This window comes from Podarcis pityusensis (genome assembly GCF_964106645.2).
Source record: "Podarcis pityusensis genome assembly, chromosome: 1".
In the NCBI taxonomy this organism is placed as follows: domain Eukaryota; kingdom Metazoa; phylum Chordata; class Lepidosauria; order Squamata; family Lacertidae; genus Podarcis; species Podarcis pityusensis.
This window is the reverse complement of record NC_138028.1, coordinates 46,856,009-46,871,774: the sequence shown is the minus strand read 5'-3', so window position 1 is coordinate 46,871,774 and position 15,766 is coordinate 46,856,009. Positions and strand designations below refer to the sequence as shown.

General features: G+C 39.3%; 2 protein-coding genes across 2 annotated transcripts in view; one reads left to right on the top strand and one right to left on the bottom strand.

Annotated features, from left to right (window-relative positions):
* The window catches only part of LOC308463436 (uncharacterized protein), a gene marked incomplete at its 5' end in the record, with an annotated part of 341,915 nt that overhangs the window by 215,008 nt on the left and 111,141 nt on the right, over positions 1-15,766 (bottom strand). The gene's annotated exons all lie outside the window — the stretch shown is intronic.
* Positions 1-15,766, top strand: part of PCNX1 (pecanex 1) — a 77,936-nt gene that overhangs the window by 31,133 nt on the left and 31,037 nt on the right. Inside the window, exons 7-8 of the mRNA XM_080981374.1 lie at positions 2,566-2,698; positions 8,183-8,367. Of these exons, the coding sequence (XP_080837500.1) occupies positions 2,566-2,698; positions 8,183-8,367 (318 nt within the window). The remainder of the gene's footprint in view (positions 1-2,565; positions 2,699-8,182; positions 8,368-15,766) is intronic.

The following is a 15,766-nucleotide window of genomic DNA, read 5'->3' as shown; positions in this document are numbered from 1 at the left end:
AACAAATCATAGAAGACATCTGTTATGACCTATGATTTGATGGTGGTTTTGAAGAGATCCCTTAGGCGGGAGGGAATCAATGTTTTTGCTTCACAGTTGATCTTGAAAGCACCAAATCCATGACTTTTGCAGGTCAGTCAATGGAGACACATGTGATCTAAGATTTTATTTTATGGGAAGGGGGCATGTAAGGACCAAGCAGTTGTTTTGTAAAACAGTGCATACACTTCCTTCTCTGAAAATTATGTGGAAAGCTTGCTGTTGTGTGGAAGTAGGTGGGAGAGTGAACATGCACAACCTAACTAGGAGAAGCTTCAACACTATTCTGACAATGACACTGCATCCCTTTGGATGACTGGTAGATTTTCCTTTTTTGTCCAAGCAGCGGCACAGCTAGCTACTATAGCAGCAGGCCTTTACATGAATTGTATCTTGATCTAACAGTAAATCTGTGCTTCACTTTTATGAATATAGGCAGTGCTTGAAAAGTTCTGTGCTTAATGAATTGATCAGATAAAGTCCCATCTCAAAGTGATGAGCTACATTAGAGGATTCTGCTCTCCAGCACTGAGTGGTGACTGAACTCATTAATAGGATTGCAGCAGAACTTGCTGGTGTCTTCAGACATAATGTTAAACCGTGATTTAGCACCAGTTGAACTAGCCCCGTTTTTGCACTCTTCCCTACCCCCTGTCCTATACTCTGATTTGCTTTAATCCAGAAAAACGGGCTTCCTTTAAAAGAGTGATGTATGGTTAAATGGGATTGGGTGTATTCCTGTTTGCATAATGCTTTGATATTCATTTGCCGTTTTTAATGTAATGTTATGGTTAAATGTCAGTTTATAGAACAGTAGATAACAAACTTTGTAAACTGCCTGCTTACTTGATTTTTTGCAAACCACTTAGAGGTTTTATTTATGAATGTTTAACATTGTCAATAATACGAAGTTAAAAACAGGCATTTAAAAATATCAAATATGTAATTAAAATCAACAGTAAACTAAAAACACGTCAGCATCTACAGATCTGGATAGGCTTGCCTAAACAAACATGTTTTTAGCAGGCTTTGAAAAGAGTACAGTGAAGTTGCCTGCTTGATGTCACTAGACAGAGATTTCAGTGCCACTGCACTAAAATATCTGTTTCTTACAAGTGTGGAATGAATATTAAGTGGCACCTGTAACAGTGTCAGTTCTACAGACTGAAGTGATTGAGTGGGCATATATGGGGTAAGGCAATCTTGCAAATAAACTGGTCCTGAGCTGCTAACAGCTTTTTATGCTAAAAGTAACACCTTGAACTTGGCCCAGTAGCAAATCTGTAACCTATGCAAGTCTCTGAGGAGAGGTGTTATATGCGGGCAGGGTCACACTCATGTCACCAACCGTGCTGCTGCATTCTGAATTTCTGGATCAATCACAAGGGAAACCCCACATAGAATACATCACAGCAATCCAAACTTGAAGTCACTAATGGCTGAACTACTGGGGTCAAGCTCTACCAGATTCAGGAACATCCATACCTGTTGTACCAATGGTAAAAGGCTCTTCTAGCTGCAGAGGCTGCCTGGGCCTCCAGTGGCAAAGCTGGATTGAGAAGCAACCCTAGACTATATACTTGTTCCTTTTAGTGGAGTGCAACTCCATCCAGAGAAGGCAGTTGATTGATTCCTTGGACATGGGAACCACTCAACCACAGTGCCTTTGTCTTGCCAGAATTCAAGCTCAGTTTATTTTCTGTCATCCATCCCACCATTGGAAGGAGGCTGGATTGATCTCCCTGCAAAACAAATTCAGGAGGATTTAACAGAAGGGAATCTCTGACCCTTGGAGCTTATGTGTCATGCTTGAGCATATTGGAACCAGGATGGATTGAGTTAAATCATCAAAAGAAACACAATTCAGATCGTTGATCAAAAATTATCCATTTTATAATTTATACATTTCCAGAACAAGTATGTTTGTAATTGGTTGCTAAAACAATTCAAGCATATTGTTTTGGAACTAAATGGAGTGAGTGTTTGTGCTCCATGCTGTAAAATCTTGCTAATGCAGCACACATGCTTTTTGCACTACAGAATTTTATTTTCTTGGAGGCAAAGGGACAACTGTAAAATTGATTTTTCTTTTGACTTTCTGTATGTGCTCAAAAGGACTTAAGGCCAAGGTCCAAAGAATAATTAAATTTAGTTCCTAAATCCAAGGTGGATTTAAGGTTGTTTTTTTCCACCTTCCTTCAGAGTCGTTAACTTTCTAATACAGAAAAGCATATTGTGCATTTTAGAAGTTCATGGGTTCAATTTAATATATAAGTATAGATTGTTTTTGCATTTAAAATTAATTTAAAATAAAGATATATTTTAAAAGGCAGACATAAAACAACATTGGTGGGTTTTGTTTTGTTTTTAAATGATAATTCCACACTTAAACTCTATGTGAACAAACTCTGCAATCAGAACAATTGTTCCTTCTGCTGCCAGGAAGTTAATTTGTGGGGGAAAGCATGAGATGCTCTGTACATAACTGGACTGGGCTCCAATTTGACTTGGTCTGTCTTGATGCAGCAGCACAAGCCAGTGAGGAGGTGGTCACAGTTCGTCGTGAGCGCAGCACATTTAGGCGTCAGGCAGTACGGCGCCGCCACAATGCAGGGAGTAACCCTACCCCTCCTTCATTGCTCATCGGCTCACCCCTAAGGTATGGTATCCGTGTTCCACTGTATCTAACATGCATGCAGCTGATCACTGCTTCCCACTCCCAATGGTGTTGCAGAATTGCTTTGTTTTGCCTTCCCTTCCTCTCCCAACCAACCAATATCTTCGAGCTGTTACGGCATGCATTTGTGATCTTTTTGGATTGCGCATGTGTACACTGCACTGTTCATGTCTCTCTCCCCCAACCCATTATCGTCAAAATGAGTAGGCCAGTGAATGATTTTGAGGTCAGCTAAAATGCTAACAAACTGACATTAAAAACTAGCTCTTTCATTTAAGTTTGTCAAATCTTTCAATGTTTCATTGAGTTGCATTGAATGATCCATCTGTCTGCTTACTTCTGAATCTGAAAGCTATTGAGAGCTGTGAGGTAGGTGAGTTCAAATTTTATGCAAAAAAACCAAAAACTGGTTAAGTCTTTCCTATTCTTATTAGCATAACTTCTGAGGACATTACCAATAGGATAATGCAAATCTAATTTTTCAATCATTTACATGCGATATGTGCCCTCAAGCCATTCACAGTTTTAAATCCTTGATTCAGGTTCATTGATCACAAGGATTTCTGCTTCAAATCCAAGCAGAATAACTTACTTAATCAAGACTCAAATACCAAAGGATAAATATCTCAAATTCCTCTTAAAAGATTAAAAACGATAATTACAATTTTATCTGTTTTAAAAGTCTACAATTAAACACCTGATTCTAAAGAACTGCTGTAATTTTGATGCTCATAAAGAAAACTTAAGAATGCCGTGTGCTACTGGATGCCAAAGGAAGGATGTTTTAGGAAAAAATAAATGTGCTGGTACAGGACTGGAAAGATACTTTGAATTCTTTGGATCAGATTTTTAAGTAGAATGAAAAAGTATAACAAATGTTATGGAATGAAATTGCAGAGTAAAGTGCAGAGCAAACATATAAACATACATACATACCAGAACAGTCGGGTTTGTTTGTTTTTTACAGCAGTCTGCATCACCATCCGTAAAGCTTTCAGACCTCTGGCTTTATGACTAGACCACACCCATAGATTTACAAACCTATTTTGTCTCAGGTTGTCTTTAAACAATTTAGAGGACTGAAACAAAGCAAAGTTTTATGTTCACTAAACCAAATGCTGGCACAAGGCTCTTGTTTTGTGGTATGATTATTTTGTAAAGCTAGAATTCAAGGAAGTCGAACCCACTTAGAAGTTTTCTCAATGAGAGGAACTAAACTGGGTAACTCCAGGAAGGCATTTGATATTCCACAGCCATCATGCTTGTTGTTGCTGGATTCTTAATTTTTGAACCTTTATGAGGTAGAAAATATTTTCCTCAGTTACACAATACCTATTTCACATTTATTTGTTTTCATGAGGCAAGACTCAATTAAAATGTCTTTCTTAACATTTCCTGATAAATAATAGACAATGTCATCAGGATAGTGCTGGTTCTTTAAATGGAACTAGCAGAGAGACTTGTAAAATTTGTTAGTGTGTAGGCCAATAATTTATCCATGATCTGTTGGAATGACCATAGAAACCAATCAGCTTGACACTATGGGCCGGTCCATGCAAGCCAGTGGGTGGGTGGGAGCTGGGTAGACTTGCCCCGTGCCTCGGAGGGCTAAGTTGGTTGGGGACCCCCATGAGGGACTGGCTGCTTTTTTGTTTGAGTTTATAAATTCTAACAAGACTCACGCCTTGGGCCTCAAGACGTGTACTGCACAGGCCTGACTATGCGTGGTATTCTGTTAAATTTTTACTCTGAGTGGACCTGTTGAAATTAATAGACCTAAGTTAGTCATGTTGAATAATTTCAGTGGGTCTACACTGAGTAATACTTAGGTGTAAAGTAGGGTGGTATTCAACTATCATAATTTAGTGAGCATTTGAGATGCACACAAAAATGAACTCTGTATTGGCAATACTAAAAAAAACCACTCTCCTTACACCTTCACCTCCTTAAACCCTGTAAAAATCATTACTGAAAATCATAATTTTTATTATTATTGATTCCTAAAGTGTGTAGAATTAGGCATACTGCCCATCTTCTATATTGCATTTGTGCTTAATGGAAAAAAGAGGATTCTCAAGATGGTTGTTTGCTCTTCTAGCAACAGAGTCTTAACATGAGACATCTTGAGGTGTATTCATACTAGAGTTGCAATTACCACTAAGAACATGTATTGTGTTGCATCTAACTGTGTGGGAATACATTTGTGAGAAGTAGCTTTATGCAACTTTAAATCTGCCACTGTAGGATTTTTCTAGTATGACTAAAATTGCCAAAATTCATTAAGAGCTACTTTACACGGGTTCACAATTGTTAGGGAAGCCATTTGTGTAGATTATGCTCCAGATTATGCTTTCAGTGTCAGCTTTTATAAGGAAAGAAGAGTTCCTTAGGCAAACAGTGTGAGTTACTTGATGTGCCTTCTGTAATGTTCACACATGGTTATATAGAGAATTAAACATGAATTTGCATCTACTACTACTATTGTTGTTGTTTTACTAACAAGCTAGGAACTTCAACAGAGTGAATCCCATTTGTTGAAGTTCTATCTTGTTGAAGTTCTACATTATCCATTGTCTCTCAAGACAGAAGGATCCAACAACAGCAATCTTGGTAGTTCTTTTTCTGCTTTCTTGAAGAGTATACCTTCTCTCTCTGCGTGGCAGGTGGTTAATGTGTAGTCCTTCAGGTGTTGTTGGACCACAGCTCCCATCAACCCCAGCCTGCATGGCTAAGGGCCAAGGATGATGGAATTACAGCTCAGCAACTTCTGAGCAGGCCACAGGTTAGTCACCTGTCTTAAAAGGTGCACTTTGGGAAACAGTGAGGCAAATCCATATTTGAATAATATGAGGTTGTAATACAGAAGTAGGAACGTGGAGTCCTCTTCGCTCCCACTGCATTTAAGAAAGAAAAAAGCACATTGAGTTTGTCTCATTGAAATAATGTTAATGGGAACATAACCTCAGACAGCAGAAATATGTGATACAAGTTTTCTGATTATAGAGATAACTATTTTCCCGACCTTTTGCTAACCATTCTTGCAAGTTATTGTCCTCTCCTTGCACTTTCATTATGCTTCCTTCTAATACCCTTTTCACAAATCAGGATGTTCCTAAGTAACAAACTCAATGCTTTCTCATTTGAAACCAAAGTTGCCACCACTTCCAGCTAGTGAACCCATACTTATCTTTTACCCTGTCAGAGAAGTGAAATAGTATATTTTAGGAGTGGCAAAAAGAATCTCAGGGCACCTAATCACTCTGCTGCCTACAATTTAGATACCAGACCCTAATAAATGTTTGAGAGTTTTCCAGTTCTGTGTAGAATTAATTCTTAAACATTTTGTAGTCTTTAGAAATGTGGAATAAATTTTTACCAGGTTAGGACAATAAAAATATTGTAATAATCCTTTCTGCTTCTTTCAAGTGTCAGAGTTGCTTTAGCTAATTGTAGTCTGTTGTAGAATTAATCTCATTTTTTTCAATGGCGAAGTAGTTGTGGTTGTTTAGTTTTTGTTTCCCCCCCAGAAAATCTAAAAAAATGCATTTACTTACTTACTTACTTACTTACTTACTTACTGCCCTTCCTCCTGAAGGAGGCCACTTTGCACTTTCTTTTTTGGTGAAGAATTACTTCATATTCCAACTCAAAACTAAACAAACAAAATATTACCAGCACTCGCAATCTGAAACGTATTGATGAATCTACTGAAGTTCATCAGTTGACCTGTTTCTAAGAAGGACAGTTACTGAGGTTGGCTGCCTGACTTTCCAAGGCTAGACCTATTTTCTCACAACATTTACATGTACCTCTAGTGACCTGGATGCAATCACTTCCTCCTGGCTACTGGAGACTGGGTGTTGATTGCCCAGGATACTAGACACAGTCACTGAGCAACCCCATTGGCAGAAGCTGCCTGGGCTGATGGGAATTCAAAACCACCTGAAGAACATCAGGTTAGGGAAAGCTGTCCTTAGTGGTACTGTATATGCTTAAATGAGGTCTTATTCCCAATAATTTCAGAGAGAGTTACATCTAGGTAAGGCTGTCGTTTAATAGGAGCCTTTGAGAGGCTTCCTAAGCCCAGCAAATTTCCTATCTAAACTAATCAGTAGATGCAAATGGGAAAATAGACATATAACTGCTGCTAAATTACCAACCAGTAATGTTTTCAGGGTCATTCAGGCTAACATTGTTCTTACTGGCCTGAATGTGGCATAGCAGCATTTGTCTGTGCAACTGCCTTGAAAAATTGAAGTGAATGTAATGTGCCTGCAAGTGTTTGTTGATAGCATTTTATATTTATTGTGATTCCTCAGGCCTTACTGAAAAGTTCTCTGCTATTCACTTACAACAGTAATAGTTCTTTAGCTTCAGCTTGTAGGTGAATTAAAAGAATAATCTTTATAGTGTTTTTTGCAACAGTAGGAGTTAGCAAAGATTATGGGGGAATAGCACATTATTATTATTTTGCTTTCTGGGGGTTCTTGTTGTGAAGTCGTAATCAAAAACCACACCTTTAGCAGCAGAAAAATCTAATCTGACTTGTGTCCTTCTCTCTTAGAGAATTAAATTTAAGTGCTATTTTAAGGAGGTATTTAATCAATAGTCTCCCATGGCATTTGCTTAGAATACATTTCTGGTACTAACATAACATTTAAAAAAATTGAAATCTTTAATTTTAATGTCCCCCACAATTACCCAGCGGGGTAGGTTATTGCTGTTTTCATTTTTTATTGCCAGTAGTCCATGATAAAAATGGGATTTAAATTAGAAGTAAAATCTATTTGATGGGCTTCAAATTTCTGCAATACAGAGATGATCAGTTTCACAGCATTCCTCAGTCACACAATTTGTTCAAATTCTCAAAGCATAAACTTTTCAGTCACCTCCGATATGTCAACATATGAACATTGAAATGAAATATATTGAAATATTGCATACAGCATAGTTGGGTACAAACGGCTACTTTTTAAACCTGTTTATAATTTGGCAAAACAACTGCATTACAAAACCGAGGCCCATTTATTATTATTATCATCATCATTTTATCTTTCAAGAGTTTGACTTTGAACTTGCATGAAAGAGTGAACTTTGCAGTTTGTTAGCATAAGAAGAGCAAATGTTACTTTAAAAAAGAAATATACCACGACTTGATACCTCTGGCACAGTTCTGCACACTCAAGTACTGTTTAGGATAAGACCCTGTGGGGCTTTGAAAGTTCTCGGGACGACATGAGGGGTTATTGAGAGTGGTGATATGGCTGAAATTTATTTATGTATTTACTTACTAAGTAGCCTAACTCCCTGGACACGTAACATGCTCTTGGTGCACACTGACTCATTCACTGTGGTTATACTACTTGTTTAACCTTTTTTAAGTATAAAAAAGTGTTAACTTGGTTTCTAGCTGCTGTTTCTGTGTTCTTCCCTGTAATGTCTCCCACCATCCGTGTTCTTTCGTAGCCTTCAAGATGTTCAGCAAGGACTGCAGTCCACAACCCAAGTCAAAGTCCAGTCCCGCCCCCATTCCCAGGCAGCAGTGCTCAGTGCTAGTGCCTCCTTGCTGGTGAGAAATGGGAGTGTCCACTTAGAAGCATCACATGACAATGCATCTGCTGTCGGCGGCAGCAGTTTGCAGGATGAACTTGGTATGCAGGCCTTCTATAACCTTGGTGCAATCAAAGTGTTTATGCAGCAGATTTGTGGCTTATAATGCACTGTGACTTGGCTTTGTTGATTTCTGAATTTTCAGGGCATGTGACAGCAAAATTGCTTCTGGACCCTTTTTTTTGGGGGGGGGGGGACACTTTGCAGATTAAATTTATGCCAGGACCTGAATCACTCTTCTGAATTAGAACTTGAATGCTGTCTTGAGTACTATGTACTTTAGTCACATCACAGTACCTTAGGATTCTGTTCCTAAACTTTATGCAGTGCTTTTGAAGGCTTTAATTGGGCATGACGCTGTATGTGTCATACATAAGCAAGAATATATTATTACATATTCAGTGTTAATTTCCAGAATGCAGGTGATATATTTCAAAATCTGTCGCGTTCAGACCTACAGCTGTAAGTTGTATTTGTTCTTAACAGCATGGGCATATTAAACTGTTTTTCAAGAAATAACCACAAAATGTCAGTTTTGTAGCAGAAAATGTTGCATTTGGGAAACAATAAAGATTGAGAACTCATGAGTTTCATGTCACCCTTATGTTTAAATAACTGAAGCATTGTAACGGTGAAAATTTGACCGGTATTTTTAATGAACTGATTATGAGTTAAGAATGCACATTTGCAATTTGTCATAAGAGTGACAAATGTTGCAAAGAAATGTTTCATGTTGGACTGTTCTACATTTGCACCAGAGCACAAAATGTGGCATTTGATCACTGCTAAATTGTCAGATCTTTTATACAGAACCTTATTAATATTTTAAGAAGTAGAAAAACATTTAGTGCTTGACAGATTTCCCTTTTTAATTTATGTGAGGGATGAGGGAATTGCACAAGCCCATCATAAATATAAAAGCACTCCTGGATTTCATTCAAGTGTTAACACTTTCAATCTTAAAAATATCATGAAAATAATATTTTACTTTGGGCTTATATTGATATCTCTGATCTGAAGTCAAAGGACTCACATCAAGTAATCAGGATGAGCCTTCACCCCCTATCCCATTCACAGTATGCACATAAAATTAATAGCGTTTTCTTTAAAAACAAATTATTTTCTTTTTGAGAAGTTTTAGTATTTCATTAACGTAGGTGAATTCCAGATGTCTCATTTTTCTGGTCTGTTAACTCTTTTTATTCTGTGGCAAAATAAAGCACTGGAATTTGGTGGTGTCTTTTTGTGATTAATTGAGAATAGTAGTGAAACAGGAATATTTCATTTGAAAGGGACTGCCTTGAGGATTCAGTGGGTAGGAAGAAGAGCCTTTCCACTAAAATGACAACTTATAGACTGCAACAATCTTAAGATAATATTAAATAGCTTACAATATGCTATACTCCTAACCCCACAGGTCTTAGCCACATTTTTCTAGGAGCAAGTCCCATTAAATTTACTTCTGAATAGAAATTGCATTAATTTGTTTTGTGGAGGCACTTCAGATCAGTTTTTCAGTCCAATAAGTTTGACTCATTTTTTCTTTTCTTTGATAGAGATTCTGCCTGTGGATTCAGCTCTCCTTTTTAAAATTTATTTCTTGTGTTGTCTGAGTAGGTGTGTTGAATCTATGGGCTAGGTTTCTTCATTCTCCCATGTGAATGCCACCACCAAAAAGCAACAAGCACTTACATTTTGTATTAGCATCAGAGAACTTCCAGATGGAGAGTTTTTCAGCAGATAGCAAATCATACAGGAAGTCATGCTGATTGTAATTAGTCCAATAGGTGAAAAGAACAGGAGGGTTCAGGGAGCACAGTCTGAAAAGTGTGGTTCAGTGCAGACTTCCCCTGCTAGGAGTCTCTTCCATGAGATACCATATCCCCTACACCATCCTTTTGGAGGAAATTGAAAGCAGACAATAAGTTTACAAGGGCATTTAAAATGTGGTGTCCTTGAGACTCTGGGAAAATAAAACTAAGCTATTTCCTGTGTAATATTTCTAAAACTGAGTTTAAGGGAGGGGGTCCTTGTTGGCTGGACTTGGAAATTCTCCCACATTGCTTGGCAACCCTAGTGGTTTTCAGGCTGGAATCATCTTGTAGTGATAACCTGTCATAATCCTGTTTTGAGAATCCTTAAACAAAAGAGGGTCCGCCAGTGGGGAATGTCAGCCTTTCTCTTCCCCACCCCTTTCTGAAATGTGAGAAAAACTATTTAGAAGGTTTGCCCAGATAATCAGGTGCCATCTACTTTTCTGCTGAAATATTACAGAATCAAGTTATGCTTTGTATAGGGTCTGTCTTGTGCTAAGACTGGGGCCACAAGCATTCGGATGTGACTGCTGTTCCTAGCTCCCAATGAGAATGCTGTACAGCTACCACCACTGGTTCCAGGGCATACCTCATAGACTGTAGTTTTAATTGTTGTATGGTGTGAAGGATATTTGGGACGTTGGCAGGACTGAATCTACTTTCCTGTTCATACGTCATAGAATTGTAGAAGTTGAAGGGATCCCAGGGGTCATCTAGTCCAACACCCTGCAATTCAGGAATCTCAAACTAAAGCATCCATGACAGATGGTCGCTCCATGGCACATCCTACCTCTGCTTAAAAACCTCCATTGAAGGAGAGTCCACCATCTTATGTTTTTGTTGTCAGGTGCTCCTTTGTTAACAGATCTGGCTTCAACACAATAATGTAGCACTTGGGAATGAAGAGCCCAGGAGCCAAGCACTGGAGGTCCTGATCAGGGGTCGGCAACCTAAGGCCCATGAGCCACAAGTGGCCCATGGGGGTTGTTTAACCGGCCCATGAGCCACCCCTGAACCGAGCCGCCCACTCAGCAAGTCCCAGAGGGCTGAGCTAAACCAGTGCAGCGTGGGGACTCGCTTCTGCAGCACCGGAAATTGCGTCTGTGCAGACGCCGGAAATTGTGAATGTGCGTGTGACCTGGCCCACAGAGGGATCTCCGCTGGAGTGAACTGGCCCAGGCGAAGTAAACCTTGCCGACCCCTGGTCAAGATAGTGAAGACCTGAACGTCTACCTTGTACATACTCTCTGTGCTCAGGTAGGTGAGCACAAAGGATACCCAAACACTGCAGAAGCCCAGCAAGCTGAAGGTGATCAGCTTGGCTTCACTGAAGGACCCAGGCAGCTTCCTAGCAAGGAAAACCACTGTGAAGCAGATTGCAGCCAGGTAGCCCATGTAACCAAGGGCACAATAAAACAACACAACATACCCTTTGTTGCATTGCAGAATGATTTTTCTGGGCTGGGAGAGCATGTTGGAATCTCAGATGTTGGAGGAGAATTCCCCAGCCAGGTAGTGCAGATGACCAGTTGGACACTGGAACAAGAAATGACAGTGGAGCTGGCTAGACTGTTGTCCAGCCATCACCTCCCTTGGTTCCCTGGTGCTGTGGTGAGGAAGGCCAGCACCATAGTGATGCGTTCTGCCAAAACAGAAGAAATTGCAGTTGAGAAGATGATGTTGAAGGCCATTCGTTGGTGAAGACAGGTCGCTTTCCTTGGCTGGCCAATGAAAAGGAAGGAGGGAGGAAAGGAAAGCAAGAGGGAGATGAGGAAGTTGTCTCTTGTTTTTCTGTCTGAAGAACTATGCCTTCTCTGGATCACAGTTAGGATTATTGTTCATTTGCCATTTTGGTCTTGGACAAGTATGAGGGACTTCCTATTCATAATAGTTCCTGCCTTAGGATCAAGGGTGAGCCTGCAACTCCATACTTGACGGTCTTTCTTCTCCTGCATTACTCCACTGATTTTATCTTCCTGTGGACTTTGACTTATAAACAGGATTTCATCTCCAGATTCAAGTAATATGTGAAGATGGATTCAGATGACACGGACACTATGCTTCTTAAAAGCTTAACTGTATAGCACCTATACAACAGGTGTCAGTTGCCTTGAACCACATTTGTTGTTGTTCAGTTATTTAGTCGTGTCCAACTCTTCGTGACCCCATGGACCAGAGCACACCAGGCACTTCTGTCTTCCACTGTCTCCCGCAGTTTGGTCAGACTCATGTTTGTAGCTTTGAGAACACTGTCCAACCATCTCAATCTCTGTCGTCCCCTTCTTCTTGTGCCCTCCATCTTTCCCAACATCAGGTCTTTTCCAGGGAGTCTTCTCTTCTCATGAGGTAGCCAAAGTATTGGAGCCTCAGCTTCAGGATCTGTCCTTCCAGTGAGCACTCAGGGCTGATTTCCTTCAGAATGGATAGGTTTGATCTTCTTGCAGTCCATGGGACTCTCAAGAGTCTCCTCCAGCACCATAATTCAGAAGCATCAATTCTTCGGCGATCAGCCTTCTTTATGGTCCAGCTCTCACTTCCATACATCACTACTGGGAAAACCATAGTTAAGCTCAATATTAGTGGTTCTCAGCGCTGCTCCAAAGTACAAGGAAGCAGACAGAGGAATGCTAACTGCTTGGTCAGAGGATCCAGATAGCTCTATTCCCACTTTGTTAACTCAAAGTAGCTACTGTAATACCTACTAAAAATAACAATAATTTTATTTATATCCTGCCCTTCTGGCTGGGCTTCCCCAGCCACACTGGGTGGCTTCCAGCAAAATATAAAAAATAATAAAATGTCAAACATTTAAAATCCTGATACAGGAATGCCTTCAGATGTCTTCTAAAAGTTGTGTAGTTCTTTGTCTCCTTGGCATCTGATGGGAGGGCATCCCACAGGAAGGGCACCACTGCTGAGAAGGCCCTCTGCCTGGTTCCTTGTAACTTCACTTTCCGCAGTAACGGTAATTCACCTACCATGAATTAGTGCATTCTGTGTTTTAAGAGTTCAGTATTTAATATACCATCTCTTTGCGGGACACAAGTACACTGGGGTGTAACAGCTTAACACTGACTTCATTCCAGAGTCCCATGGATGCTCTGTGGCTGAAATCAGCTTTGCTGGGAAAAAGTGAATGATGGCTAGAATTGAAGTGATATTGCACTTAACAATAGTGATCAACTTCTGTTAAGTTGTGGACTGGTACACTACCAAATACTCTCAAATTTATGTTGTTGATATATTCTGATCGAGAGTAAAGGAAGAAGAAAATTATTCCAGGTTGTCAAGCCTGGAACAGCAAGGTATCCTCCATTTATATTTTAAAATTAGATTGGAGTGGGGGGGCTGTTTCTGGGGCAACTTGAATTATAGAACAGAACAAACTATCCTTGGACAATCAGAGAGTATCATTTTCATTAAGCCTCCCTCTATCTATTGCACATTCATTCTGATTTGCTTGTACACATGGAGGTTAGATTATATTCAGTCTTCGTTGAACATTCATTCTGATTTGATTGATTTCTCAATGCATTTCCCTGTCACCTTCATAACCGCAGAAATTCAGTTTCTTTTTTAAAGTGGATTTGTTGCAGTAGGTAGAAAGAACATTTTAATCCACTCGAATTCCAAAAACCTAAATTTCCTGATATGTCCTTTAATCTCTCCCACAAAATGCTGATAGTGTGGAAGTGCCTTAGCTGCTAGGGATGGGGGAAATCTCATTCATCTTTTGCCTTTGATATTTTTCACATGGTGTTTATTATCAAGTTCCCTTCTCCATTTTGGTTCTGCAGGCATGGACAGGGCACTGTTTGCTTACTGAACTGTGTAGGAAAATTGCAATATGTTTTTGTAAGAGGGTTGCCAAGAGTTACAGCTGCATCTAAGAAACAACTTTTCACATGTAAAATGTGGTGGAACACACATATATAAATGCCAGATTATATGACTGAACTGGGATCACATCTTCTTAATAGCTTGGTGTCTGCTAGTTCTGGCACATACTTTTATATATATATGAATGAAAATTATGGGGGAAACACACTAATTCAAGTCTTAGAAATAAATGCACACTGTTTAAAGTGTAGCTCATTCTTATATTTTATTGTTTGCTTTCCATTCCTAGATTGTGTTCTGCTTTAACAGGTGGTAGTTCTTCTTTCTAAATATTTGACCTTTGTGACCTTCAAAATAAGGCTGCTACTAATACGATGTTACAGGTGTACACAAGTATGCAGGGGGAAATGTGCTATTATATGGGAATGTAGAGTTCGTGTTTGCTGTACTGTGTGTCCACATACTGTGATTTCTAACCATATGTGTCAGTGACAAAATAATCCAGGAGTTGTCTTCGCTCGTGAAAACATACATTGCTTTTGTATGTGGAAAGAACCCAAATTGTGATGTGTCTTTCTATAAACATGCCCTAGTCATCTCCTATACCAACTCAGCCCATTCTTTTAAAAACATTTGACCCTTCTCAAATACTTTGGGAGGAATAAAGCATGATATGCCCCCAAGGCCTGTCATTGCTATGCATGTGTACATTTTTTAAAAAAGTTACAGCTTTAAAAATAGTGATGAAGGGAGCCAAACTTTCTCAGTTAAAATTTATGTTTGTACATTTGTATTAACATTTATTGCAACTCTAGATTTAGGGTTATCTCATTATATTTTGTCAGTGAGTCATGAATGACAATAGGGAACAGGTACCAAGAATTATCTAGGGCATTCAGTACATGGAGCCCTGCCTGGAGCATTCAACAAGTCCTGGTTAGACAGATGTTAAAATACAAATCTCTCAACAATTACGGTACAAAGTTTATAGATTGGCTGTTCTGTGTGTGGTGAAGTTGGGAGCAGCATGGAGGGGAGTTCAAGCTGGAAATATTGTCCATGTGCCGTACACATATCACTGCCGTATGCAGTATCTCTAACACTTATTCTCAACAATCAGTAGGACCTAATATTAAGGTTGCTGTTGGTTTTTGCTTCAGTGTTAGTAGCCTGAATTCCCCATAGTAATTAGTCTGGCTCAGCTTGTTGTTGGGCATGCATTGTCAAATGACTGAAAATGCGCATTCTTAAATGGAGTGTTGTTCCACTGAATCCAGATTTTTTTTTTGTACTTCCACAAGAGCTACCTCACATGATAAAGAAAAAAATTGTTCACACCATGTATTCTGATGGTGAGATGTCATCGGTGAAAACGGGACTGTGGGTGTTTGCTTGCTTTTGGTTTTTATGGCCTGTGGAAGTGTGGAAAAGAAACTGGCAAAATTTGGTGCTGTGAATCCACCATTCCCTGTTTAAGAATGCAGTTAGCATTTTGAAAGGAAATTGTCTGTGCATAAAAGCAGAGCAGAACTGGCTTCTGCTATTTCAATACATAAATAATATTGTTTAGATGAAGGCATGTGTGGAGCCTCAAATCATTCCACTTGTCTTCCCGTCTTATATTTGTTTTGACCTAGCAATATCTGATCAAGGATCTGTTCAATTCCAACAAAAGGTCCATTTTTCTTGAACTTTCAAAACTTGAAGTGGCTGTGAATTCCATATATTAATATGTGCTGCCCAAAGAAGTCCTATATTTACGCGAATCTAATGTGCCATCAAATCT